Source organism: Coffea arabica, chromosome 2c, assembly GCF_036785885.1.
Source record: "Coffea arabica cultivar ET-39 chromosome 2c, Coffea Arabica ET-39 HiFi, whole genome shotgun sequence".
In the NCBI taxonomy this organism is placed as follows: Eukaryota; Viridiplantae; Streptophyta; class Magnoliopsida; order Gentianales; family Rubiaceae; genus Coffea; species Coffea arabica.
The window spans coordinates 75688742-75702005 of NC_092312.1; the positions used below are offsets into that span (position 1 = coordinate 75688742).

Below are 13264 nucleotides of genomic sequence, written 5' to 3' on the forward strand. Positions count from 1 at the left end.
AAACTGAATAGGCATCCTAACAAGATGTGGTGGTCTAAAATTTTGAACAGCTCTTCCTAGGCTCCTGGAATGCCACATCACAAGCCACTCTCACCTCAGGATACCTCTGAACAGGTTCCATAGAAAATGGAACAGCACATCAGCATACAGCACCACATCATCTCAACTGAAACCACAATTAACACCAGCATCGGCCAGATGTAGGATAAACTGCCTACAATACTATGCCTTTCACATTTTGCTGATTTGAATTCAATACTGCTGAAAGAAAGAAGGTCCAAAAGCTGTACTTTCCAACTCAACGTGATGAACTATGATTAACAAAGATTAGAAAAATCTCCTCCTGAAACTCCTTGTAGCTGCATGATACGAGCACATGAGAAATCCTACAACAATCCCCATACCAAGACCAACACTTAACACCAGCAGTGAATCACGAGAGTTGGCCATCTTCACCAGGATACATTTCTTCTGAGTACAAGCCGTGGCCCGTCTTTTCATCGCAGTCATTTACCTCCAAGCCAATATGATTTGCAGAAAGCCAAAAAAACATCAATTACTTCAATGGATGAGCATTGCATTGTAGTAGAGCTGCCAATGGGTAAGTATATATTTTTAAGCAATGTATTCTTTTAACTGTAGAAGATCTTCAGACCCTAGGTTGCAACCTATCTATCGATATACAGTAAGAAGCCCATACGTGGGCTCCTAACAGCTTAGTCCCAACTAGGGCTGCAAACGAATCGAACCGCTCGCGAGCGGCTCGAGTCGAGCTCGAGCTCGAACTCGAGCTCAGAATATTAAGCTCGTTAGCTCGCAAGCCGGCTCGCGAGGTTGAGTATATATATTTATATATATTTTTTATTTTTATTTAATAATAAAATTACGTATATTATATATAAATATATTTTAATTTTTTATTTTCATAGTGAAATTACCTATATATCCTTAATATTTTATTATTTATTCAAAAAAAATATTATTTTTTTTATTTTTTTAAAAATAAAATAATTTTTTTTTATTTTTTTCGAGCTCGAGCTCGAGCTCGAAAATTGCCAGCTCGTCGAGCTCGAGCTCGAGCTCGAGCTTGGTAAAATTTAATCGAGGCTCGGCTCGATTAGTTCAAAACTCGACTCGACTCGGCTCGTTTGCAGCTCTAGTCCCAACTATGGCTACACTATATACGTGAATAAACAATGTACCCATTTCAAGAAAAGCAATAAAAGATTGCAAAAGTTATCTGGTATGTTCAATATTTTCTACGCATATTGATTAGAAATACTCAACCGCCTGTCTAACTATTTTTCATGTAATAAAACTCCGACTTAAAACAATTCACAGTGTTTCAACTCTCATTCTTTATGCTTTTCCCTGATCATCCGCCCACACCACAGTTATGCTGTACCTAGATGCAACACAACTAATTATAACAAATTCCAAGAAGGATGAGTGCCAAATGTGTAGCATTACATCACAATCTACCAATACTAACAAATATTATTCCAACCGTTGAAGATACCTTCATCCAGCTCTCTTTCTATCTTAACCAGGAAAAATCAAAAACCAGTGAAACTCCAATCCCTAGTTGTCCTGATGTTCAAAGTAAGACTTGCCATTCCTTTATCATCTTGCCATTTCTAGCTGCAATCTGAATAAATAAAAGATATAATTTCAGAAATCTCTCATGAAGTTTGTATCAATATCATTTAGTACATTTGTTAATTTAAAAATATATATATATATCACTTGCCTCCTTTGTTTTTAACTATTTGTAATATTGTCACCACATTTCAAAATATATTATTAAAAAAGCCCACTAATGGATAGAGAATATGTTTTCATTACCATGTTGCACTTTTTTGTTATCCATTTTTGTTTCATAACAAATGTAGTTAACCATTTAGCTTATAAAAACTTAATTGATATAATTTTTTATTTAGAAATTACAAAGTGTTAACAAGGTTGAGAGACATACTAATAATTTATGCGTCACTAATCTACACAAGATATATAATAAAATATTGAGATTCTAAATAATTTAGAAAATCCATAAGAGTTACTTGAGAATTTTACAATAAAAAAATATTTTTTGTTTTCAAGCTATCAATCTAGACAAAAAGTTTTGAAAATTTTAAAATTTTGAAAAAACTCATCGAATTGACCGAAACGACTTCTTAATAAAGTAAAAATCTTTTTAGGCTTGAAAACACTTTGCATATATTCTTAAAAATAATTTTCGTATGTTAAAATACCTATTGTTATATTGTGTGTTTATCAAAATTAAATATTTGAACAATTTGTCAACCTTTTTATCACATGCTTTCAGTTTTATGAAAAAAAAAAAAATTACGACCAACAAATGGTAGTTTTGGTATAAAAGCATCTTCTCTATCCAAAAATGAGTTTTCAAATAATATATTTTGAAATAGATTGACAATGTTACAAAAAATTAAAAATAGGAGAGGCAAGTGTTTTTTTTTTAAATTAAGGGGGTACTAAGTAAAACTATGGTAAGCCTCAAGGGAGGTTTATGAAATTATCCCTAAATGAAATAGTTGCTACAAAACAGGAAAAGAGAAAAAAAAAATTTTATGGATGGCAAAAACAATTGGGCCAGAGGAGCTGCAGCATCGGCGATTTAAAAACCTTTCCGCAGATTGGGCTGGCTGTGCAACCGTTCAAACTGGTAGAAACCCAATTCTAACTGAGACTACGCTCACGTTCCACGAGGATGTAATCTGGCAAATCAACCAATACATTTTTTTTCCACAAAAATCCTCTTAAATCATAACCCTGTTTTTGTGCCAACAGAGTATTGCCGCACGTGGTATTGTAGAAGTTTTTGAGCCGATGCATTTGCAAACTCGGCCTCATTGGTTTTTATTTCTGTTTGCCTTCTAATTTATCTACGGTTAGTAGTTGTTGCCAAGGTGGTATAGTATATTTTCTCTCCTTTTGAAAAAAAAAAATGTTGATGCTAGGCTACTTTGATTGCACTTAGCTAATAGGAATGTACAGAAAAGTTGATGCTAGTATATTTTCTCTCCTTTTGAAAAAAAAAAAAGTTGATGATGCGCTGGCCTTATTTGGATTGCATTTTTCTGGATCTTTTGTAAAAGAAAAAAAACTGTAATGATTTGATACATGTGAGATAAAAAAGTGATTGAAAAATATATTCGCAAAAAACATAACAATTTTTCTTGTCCAAACAATAGAAATGATGGGCAATCGCAATTAGAGGCGGCAAATCAACCCATTTAACTAAATTTACCCATATCCGTCCATGAATAGATGGGTATGGGTATCTTAAATTTTTGTATATGGATATAAATGGGTTACCCAATAATACCCATTTATTAAATGGGTATTATTGGGTAACCCATGAAACCCAATTAACCCATTTAGAATTCTCTTCCCCCCAAGTCACTTCTTTTCCCCCACCTTTTTTTTTTCAAATTTTTCATTTTGTCATGATGTTAACTACTTTTGTTTCATTATTATTATTATTATTATTATTATTATTATTATTATTATTTGTTGGTTTTATCTTATTATTTTATTTTCTCTTAGTTTGTTAACTTGCTCATTTTTTAGCATTATCAATTTATGATAAATTTTAGTCTATTTTCTTATCTTTATAAAATGAAATTTTAAATTTATATATGAAAAAATGTTAGGGGGTTCAAAATTTTTGGATTAAGTTTTTATATTGATTTTTATAGTACTTAGTTCAAATTTTTATATTCTTATTATTCAATTATTAAATAATAGGTAATTTTGTGACACAGAGTATAAATGAAAAAAAAATTGGTAATTAAGTTTATTGAACATTATAAGTAAATATTTAAAACTAATGATGGGTACAAAGAGTGGTATAAATTGATAACTTAGTTTGCAAAAATGAATTTAAATAAGTTTACAAAAAATTAAAATAAATGGGTTATAAATGGGTAATTGGGTTACCCAATTCATTTTTTGACTTACCCATTTATACCCATTAAATTAAATTGGTATAAATGAGTTGACTCACTTATACCCATTATCCATTTTACCTAACCCAAACCCGTCCACATCACCCATTTTGACACCTCTAATCGCAATGATCCTTCAAACCTTTCACACATTCTTCTTGAAACTTGAAAGATGCACGCACGGCCCCTCTTCTTAAAGTTCTTTGCCTTTGTTTTAAAAGAGAATAAAGAATATCAGCTCTCTGAAAAAGAATTTCCACAAAATAAGTTGATATTGTCTGATCAAATGGATGGGTTGATTTTCCATTTCTCGATTTGTGCGCGTCATCCTTGTGCAGGGGCCATGCCCATTGCCCATGCATGCTAATCTTATCTGTATCGTCCCAATTTTATCGGCTGTCCTGCGGTCATTATTTTCCGCTCAAGAGAATCCACTTAATTGTTAAAGTACAAAGGGAAAAGGCCTCGTAGTATTTGACGAATCCGGCGAACTGTACTTGTAAAATATTGGTGAGGACCAATTTATTTTTGATTTAGGGCCTACAAAACAATTGGTACATGAAATTATATGAACCGCAGACAGATACATCAGTGGTTGTGTGCCCCATCGCCAGTGGCTGCAAAGCAAAGGCCGGCTACTTTTTCACCCTTTGCTCTTGATCCATCACCATTCCTGCACCAGCAATCAGCCGGCGGACCGGGGAAACCATACCACGACGATTTGTGAGAACGGTGAAGTCGTATCTCGCTTGTTTGTTTGTTAATGGGAGTTGGTTAAATTGGGGAGGTTTAGTCGGTCATCTTAAATTTAAGAAGAAAAGTATGCGTCTGATCCCATTGCGAGTAGTAGTCGCTTGTTGATAAATCCATCCATCCAAAGAGAAGGGGTTGCACGAACTTCTCTCGAAAATGAATTAAAGGTTCAAGATATAATAGCAATTAGACAAACGACCATTGATGATGGTAACTTAATCAAAACGACTATTGATCGGGTTTGTTTGGATTGAGATAATTTCAAGTAAAATAATTTATTTCATAAATTTCAATCGCATTTTCATTTCGCATACATCAGATTACAAAAAATACTACAGTAATTATCTCAAATAAATTTATGAATATGATTTTTTTTTTCACGAAGATGCCAAAAACCTTTCTATCAACAAACGAATATTTTGATAGGAAACATAAGTGTCAATTGACAACAAAAAGAAAAGGAAAAAAAAAAAACAAACGAGTATTTTGAGCTCTACAAAAGTTGATGTTGGCAGTAGCCGCAATACACGATCCATGTTCTCGTACGTTCTGGTATTTTACCACACCATGATGGATGATTATAACCACGGAAATGGTTTTTAGCAGCAGATGCTTCGAATATAGTGGTCCTGATCTCCATGGACCACATAATTAGACACTTGACACAAACACTGGAAAATGTAGTTTGTCCAATTGCATGCAAACTTTTCTACCAGCCCTATTTTGCATTTGTTGATAAGGATGTCAAGTTTCACGATTCTAAGTTACCAAGGAGTTGTACCGGATAGCTTTAGGTTGTGTTTGGATTGCATTTTCCGTCATTTTTCATGGAAAAATTACTATAGCGATTTGATATATGTGAGGGAAAAAAGTGATAGAAAAATGTGATCGCAGAAAACGATAATATTTTTCGACAGAAACAAGCAATCCAAACAAGGCCTTATAATTCTTCTCGTAACCTCTCTGGCGAGAAAATGATTCCACTAAAGAGAAGAGTTATTAAAAAATAGATAATGGAACCTTTCCTTTATTCACGTACATCGGGATCTTCCTATCATTGATCAACTAAAAGGGGAAAGTCGCACGGAGGTATTGGCTCGCATCCAATTCATGATTCTAGTTCAAAGTATTCCTCGTTAAATTCGTCCAAAACGAAAAGTTGCTCTAATTCTATGAAATTTTCTAGAATATTTTTTTCTTGAATATCATTCCAAAACAATTCGAATTACTCAGCATTCCATCAATTATTAAGTTGGGATTTCGTGACAAACTCTAAATACTATTAGATATGACAGATACGATGACGGAGGATAAGTTTCATCGTCGACGAAAGAAACAACCCAAGTCATTAATTAAGAGTTGTAACGACCGTTCAATACTAAATGAGAAAGGGAGAAAGGTTCCCATCCCCGCCAACACGCTGCCCTTCGTGGTTAGGTATAACCATTTTATGAGTTAATTAGTTAAAAATCATTTAAGGTTAATATTTATTAATTGAAAATGAGATATTAAAATAAGTGTATGGCATGCTTCTAACCACACGTATTAGAAATCCATCATAAATTAAAGTAAATACTAGTTTTTTTTTTTTTTGGAAACAAAAGGAAATACTACCGTACTAGTAGTGCATCTTTTTCACAAAGCTTAATGTATGATTCCGGTGGCATCTTCTGTTCAAAAGGGCATGGAGCCCGCAGTCCACGTTTCATTAAAATATAACATCATTCGTTGAATACAAAAAATGAGTACTGCGTCCTACCTACGTAGTGGGGCCGAATGTCGTGACTCCTGACCTCATAAGATCGAATAAAACGAATTTGCATGTTGTTCTTTCAATCTTTTCTTTTCTCCCTTTTTTTTTTTTAAATGAGCATAGAAAAATGTAGAAGGATTGGAACTGCCAATGGTATCATGTTTTCTGAAGATGAACAAAAATCTTGTTTAATTCATTCTAAAAATGTTGAATAGAATATGTTATTGTAAGAACTATAAGGTGACGGTAATGTAATTTACTTTCGGAAGTAGAAAATTGAAGCTGTAGATATGCTCAGAGGAAAGCAACATGCACCTTGTCTATCATACTAAAATAGCTGACCTTTCGGTGTTATACAATTTGTTTTCATTTTTAAATTGTCTGAAGACATCCTCAACAGGCATTCTTTTTCTTTTTCTTTTTTTTTTTTGATTAATTCGACACTTGTTTACTCTAAACTATACTAGTGGGAGGGTCCAATTGGGTTACGGGAGAATCGATAGGGACTAAACTACTATCGAATCAGACTATTCTAGACTATACTAAAGGGAGGCTCCAATTGAATCACCGGAGAATCGACAATTGACAGAAACTGAACTAACATCGCATCAGACAGATGTACCATGCACCCCGTATGGATTTAAACCACTTAAAGTGACAGTCACACATAGTGATCCAAAGTTAGATAGTTTTATAAAATATATGGTTTCAATTTATTAATTTTTATTTTGTAATTTGAGTGGTAAAGTGAAAGAGATTATAAACGAAATATTTTAAAATTTACTGACAAAAAAAAGTAAAAAAGAAAAAAGTGTTGTCAATCAAGAATCAGATAGTCGCATGATTACTACTTTTAGCCCTTTGCGGTGAGAATGAGAGAGGTGTCAGCATTGGCGGCAACACTTAGCCGCCGGAAATGTAAAAATTCAGCGGGAGTCTGTTCTGACTTTCAAGAGTAGTGGGCTCCACCCATCTACCCAGGCGGCCACTTCACTCTCCAACATCAACGCGCGTGACGCTCTTTCAAAATGACATAGCAGTACTTAATTCCACTTGCTCCTTTCCTTCTCTTCTCTTCTCTTTTCTTTTCTTTTCTTTTCTTTTTTTCCCCCCGGGTGGAAAATATTCAACGTGAACCCCATTGAGGAAAGATATTCACCTTCAATGGCTAATGAAGTTAGATTTGAAAAAACAAAAGAAATCGGATTGGAAGAGTGATTAGTGGTTCTCCTCGTTTCCACACCCAAAAAAAAAAAAAAAAAAAGTTAGGTGTCAAACCACTAATGTCCAGGTTGAATTATTTGTATCATTTTGCTTCTTACATAAGTATATTATTATTTTTCACAACCAGAACCATTAACCACCCCAGTGCTACAATTGGATTCAATTATTAGATATTGACCATGTTTGATCTATCTTTGTTTTGTAAATTATCAAAATATTTACTAGTCACATTCTCTGACAGTAAAAGTAACTGGAGTCTACCTTTTTTGTGCCAAGAAGAACTACTGGTCAGATTCTTAATTGGGTTAAACGGTCTAATTCAAGGATTTCAATATGGGTTTGGATAAAATAAATTGTTGATAAATTTTTGTGTCTAATCTATACTCTGCGTGTGCATTTATTGTGCATGGATTCTCAACATGAGATCTTTGAGTTTTCACATGCAAGCAGTGCATTCAAATAGTAAATTTTTTTTCAAACATTGTTTTGCTTGCATCATAATTATAAATTTTAATCAATTTTTTTTATCTCTCCAATAATTTTTTTTTTAAATCTTACATACATCACATAATAAAAAAGTGGTATAATAATTGTTATAAATAATATTTCAAATAATATCCTATACAATTAATTTTTACTTGAGTGTGTTTATCAATAACGTAGGATCCTCAGAAACATGTTTATCAAATTTTTTTTACCTGAAATATATTTATCAATTATCTTTTTACCTAACATGCATGATATTACACAAAGAAATGTTACAATATTTTTTTAAAAAAAATTTAAATGGTATTCCGTAAAAGCACACTTGTATAATGAACAAAATCAGTATTGGGTTTACTCATGTCTCCATGGTGAATTATTGTGCTCGGACAGGAGACTGTTTGGACATTTTTTTTAATAAAAATAATATAGTATTCTTTATGATGTGGAGACAAAAAAAAAAAGATAATTTTTACAAATAAGAAACTACCAAAATAGTACAGTACTAATTTTTATTTCCACGCGAGGCACGCTCTTTAACATGGGTGGTGGTCCATCAAACCGAAGCCGTAGTAGCAAGTCGTACAAGGCGAAAGCGATACTTTTACTCCAGTTAACCAACCCTGAACCGTGCTTCAAAAAAATAATAATAATAAAAAAGGCCAACCACGAGCTAATTACAGAATCAACCTCCGATAAAAAATTGACTGCCACTTGAGCTGAGTTGCGTCGCTTTTCTTCCGAATTTGCACGTCTGCGCTGATTCCATTGCCAATTTCTGATTTCCCTCTGAAAGCCTCCCCATCCACTGACTCCATGCCAATCCCCATCTTCTTCCATTCTTTCTTTTATTATAGTATTATTATTTATTCTACGTAAGTATTATTGGGGCGTTGAGCTCAAGTTTTCTTTTTCTCTCTCTTCTTCTGCACCATTTGGTTTTGATTCGGATTTTCTTGGGTGGTTTTTTCTTTTCATTTTTTAGTTTGTCACCCAAAAAAAATATATATATATATATATATACACACACACACACACACACACACACATATAACTTAACAAAAACACCCATCCCATCTATCTCCTCTCCATCTTTTTTCAAAAAGAGAATCATTTCTGTTTCTGTCTCTTGTCTCTGTATCTTCATTTTCCCTCAATCTACCTCACCAATTCCACTCTCTCTCTCCCCCCCATTGCCAGCTATATTGCTTCCTATAACTATATTCTTGATTGGATTCTTCATTCCAGATTGATTTTCCCAGCTCACTGTCAAAGTCCCTCCTAATTCATACTTCTAACAGATGAAGGTCTGGTTCTTCATTCTGATTCTGATTCTGATTCTGATTCTATTTAGCTTTGTCAAATCCTTTCTGGGATTTCTTTGGTGGTTTATTTTATTTTATTTTATTTTAATGTTCCTTTCATTCAAAGCTGCATGAGAATCTTGGGTTTCACTTGATTCCTTCATCATTTGATCTTGCAGAGAAATTGATTGCTTTTATCTTCCTACACCGCCCCTCACCTTTTGCTTTTTCTTTTCAAAAGTTTGGCTACTTTTAAGGTCTCTCAAAAGTAGCAGATTGTTCTTTAGAAAGAATGCACATGAATGACATACTACTAAAATAAAAATGTCAAATAGGGTATATTTAGTCCTTTTATTCATCAGATTGAACTGAGCAGAGAGTTTTCTTTTTTATTATTAATTTTTTGTGGTTAACTTGTATTAAACTTAGCTGAATTGAATCCGTGGTTTTAGAAATCTGATCTATTGTTGAACTTTAATTCATGGAATCTCGTTTTACAGAAGTTTATCTTCGGACTGGACTTGCATGATGACAAAGAGAAGCGAAAGGCTTTGAAGACAGTCGCTGCCCTTCAAGGTAATGGGCTGCTTTTACGTTTGCTGATGTTTTGTGGATTATTAAGAATTCATTTTTTCCCTTTTTGTTTGACAAACTAACTTAGAAATGTATTCAAACGAGGAATAAAGGATAAAATGAAGAAAATGATTGCAAAGCTTTAATTTTTTTTTTTCAAAAAAATTTTAAGTGTCGTCTCTCAAACTAAACAATACTGGTAAACAGGGCATCCTGGATTGGTTAATACTACTGTTGGGAGAATGGAAAATAACTTATTAGTTCTTTATACTAGTTTTTATGTGTGTGTCTACACACACACGCACAGAGATACCTACGTACATACATATAATGTTGTCGAGCCGATATATAATTTTTTTTTTTTAAAGAAGTAACTATTTATAATGTTGGAAAAACTTGATTGCAGTTTTGGAGTTGCAAAGGTCGGATCCACATATGTTTTATTTGCTTCTTTGACCAATCATCTGAATTAAGTTCATGCTGTAGTCCAGTGACTGGTATCATATTCTAATCCCCGTTTATATTGAGAGCTATGCAGCTTACTATGCATGTTACTGCATTAAAATTTTCTCTTAATCACATTTTTTGTTGGGAAAAAAAAATTAAATGTCAGATATTAAAGTAGTAACTTTGCCGGAAAGTTGGATCTTCAAAATTTTTTTTTTTTTTAAGTTCGTCAAAATCATCAAACAACTGGTTTAATTCTAGGCATCGTTATTTTTTATTTATTTATTTATTTTTTGTGGGAATGTGATTTTGGTGTAACATGGCAGTTCCTTTTGGGATTGGGAGTGTCTAGGTTCTTTTGTGAACAATAATGGGAATATGCATTTTTTTTGCTATCCCTTTTCCACAAATTTTGCGTTTTCCTATTTGTTTTTTCCATTGCAAACAAGAAGATTAGAACAGTTGATGCTCCCTTTTGCCTTCAATTGCACTGAGTAAGCAACTAAAGAACGTATTAATTGGGGAAGGATTATTCTTTTGCTCCCAAGAATATTGGGAAAAGGTTGAATCTTTACTTGTTCTAGGTGCTCTGTATTGAAGTGACCTTCAGCAATAGGATTTTTGCTTGACATCTTATGAATTGTTATGTGGCATTAATGATCCTGCTGGTTTATTGTAAGCCAAGAAGAACGAGTTCTTGAAACGGACTTGCACCTAAACTGGCCCCTGTTTTACGCCCCAAAATTAAACCAATCTGCCTTTGGTTCTTATGCCTACGTGCAAGTAAATTCTTCTGCAACGGCTATGAATGCTCAGGAAAAAGACAGAGAGCTTTCTTTTCTTTTTGTGTGTCGCAGAAGATAATCTTGCAGTGATTTGCTCTCCTTTTTTCATCTGAAATAAGTCTAGTGAATGTTTACTGTTATACTGCATAGAAGGGCACGATGCTTACTCAATAATTAGTTTTCCAACTGCAATTTTTGCAGGGATTAATGAGATGACCATTGATCTCAAGGGCAAGAAACTAACAATAATTGGAACAGTTGATCCAGTTGACGTGGCGAGCAAATTGCGCAAATTTTGGCCAACAGATATAATCGCAGTTGGTCCCGCTAAAGAGCCTGAGAAAAAGGAGGAGCCAAAGAAGGAAGAAGCTAAGAAAGAGGAAGCCAAAGAGGAGCCAAAGAAAGAAGAGTCCAAGAAGGACGAACCAAAAAAGGAGGAACCCAAGAAAGATGAAGAGAAACAAGCTCCAGAACCAGCGCCAGTTCAGGTTCAAGTTCCAGTCCCAGTGCAAGTTCCAGTAATGCCGTATCGGCCATATTACCCTCCGATGCAGAGCTCAGTAATGCCATATCGGCCATATTACCCTCCAATGCAGACCTATTATCACCCTAACCACAGCGTGGAAGAGTATCCAAATGGATGTGTTATTTGTTAATTTTGGCAAGACTGTTTTGCCTTTTCTTTTCCTCCCTATAGATGGTGTTGTGCTTTATAAATACAAAATTCAGGGCAACACCTGGGCCGTGACAAGGGAAGCTCCTGTGTATAGGTGCGGTTCTATATGTTTGTCTGTGAAGGCGCTGAATAAGAAATTTTGCCAGCTATATTTCAAATCATTAGTTAGACGACGCAACCTTTTAGAGTATGAATACTCAAATTCCCCTACCCAATTCGATGAGGTAGCAAGTAGCTTCACAAAATCCTGTTGATGTTGCCCAGGTTTTGTTGGAAACGCTTGTGATTGGATTCCAAGCTATCCGAACAGGTAAAGTACTTTCTTCACGATCTTTTATTGCTTGCCCTGCCCAAACTTCAAAGGCATTTGACAGACTTCTTCATGAAAATTGAAGGGCAGCCAATACTGCTGCAGATTCTTGGTAGATGCTTGATGGTAACAGTGAGCTAGCCACCGTTCAACCATCAAATTGCATGAAAATTATTTCTAGTTTTTCGTGGGAGTTGTACCCATTTGCTTACACGTTAGTGTTAAACGTACACGCATGTGGAGATGGTACTTTTGCCTCGTCAGAGAATAATTGATCCAACTTGCTGGCTGGCTCCACAAGTTGAAGAACATGTACACTTCCATATGCACTTTTTTTTTTTTTTTTTTTAAAAAAAACCTTGTCTGATTTTACGAAAATTTGGTTGTAAGTTCAATTTCTTAACCAAATTTATGCACGAAGCCTGATTGATCATATAGGAAATTTTGTGACCATAGGTCCAAAATTCTCCAAAGGACTAGGCAGGCATAAGCTAGGTCCTGGATGTTAAATGAGAGAGACAGCAAGAGTGTTGAAAGTCTCCTGAAGATTTACAGAATGTCAATATGGTGCTAAATGTAGATTAAGCAATTCTATATATGGTGCTCGTCACCTAACTAGTTGTTGCTGTCAACAGCTTTTTGGGCTATTGGGTCATCCCCAAGGCTATAGCTCCCACCTTGCCACTTAAAAGAGGACCCTTGACCTCCCATATTGTCACTTAATTGTGATTTTTACTAAATATGTCACTATCTCTTTCTAGATTAGATTAGAATAGGATATACTAATGTTACATTATCGTTGCGACGACAAAAAAAAAAGAAAAAAGAAAAGAAAAACCTAACTAGCTGTGGCTAGCTTGTGGGGTCTATAACTTAACAAATCATGGTGCTGGAGTTGATTTCAACCTCAAGCTACTAGATTTCGTTTCGGTCCAAGATTGATGAAAACTTACTAGCAACTTTAAGTAGGGAAGATCAGGATCGA

At 34.3% G+C, this 13264-nt stretch overlaps 1 protein-coding gene and 1 pseudogene across 1 annotated transcript; one reads left to right on the forward strand and one right to left on the reverse strand.

Moving 5' to 3' along the window:
• Positions 1 to 4263: 4263 nt before the first annotated feature.
• On the reverse strand, positions 4264 to 4385 carry LOC113728330 (U6 spliceosomal RNA; annotated as a pseudogene).
• A 4655-nt stretch (positions 4386 to 9040) lies between these two features.
• LOC113733235 (uncharacterized) lies at positions 9041 to 12118 on the forward strand. Its single transcript, XM_027259491.2, has 3 exons — positions 9041 to 9491; positions 9989 to 10064; positions 11495 to 12118. Exons 1-3 carry the CDS (start codon positions 9486 to 9488, stop codon positions 11947 to 11949), a joined length of 537 nt encoding a protein of 178 aa, XP_027115292.1. The 5' UTR covers positions 9041 to 9485; the 3' UTR covers positions 11950 to 12118.
• Positions 12119 to 13264: the final 1146 nt, after the last annotated feature.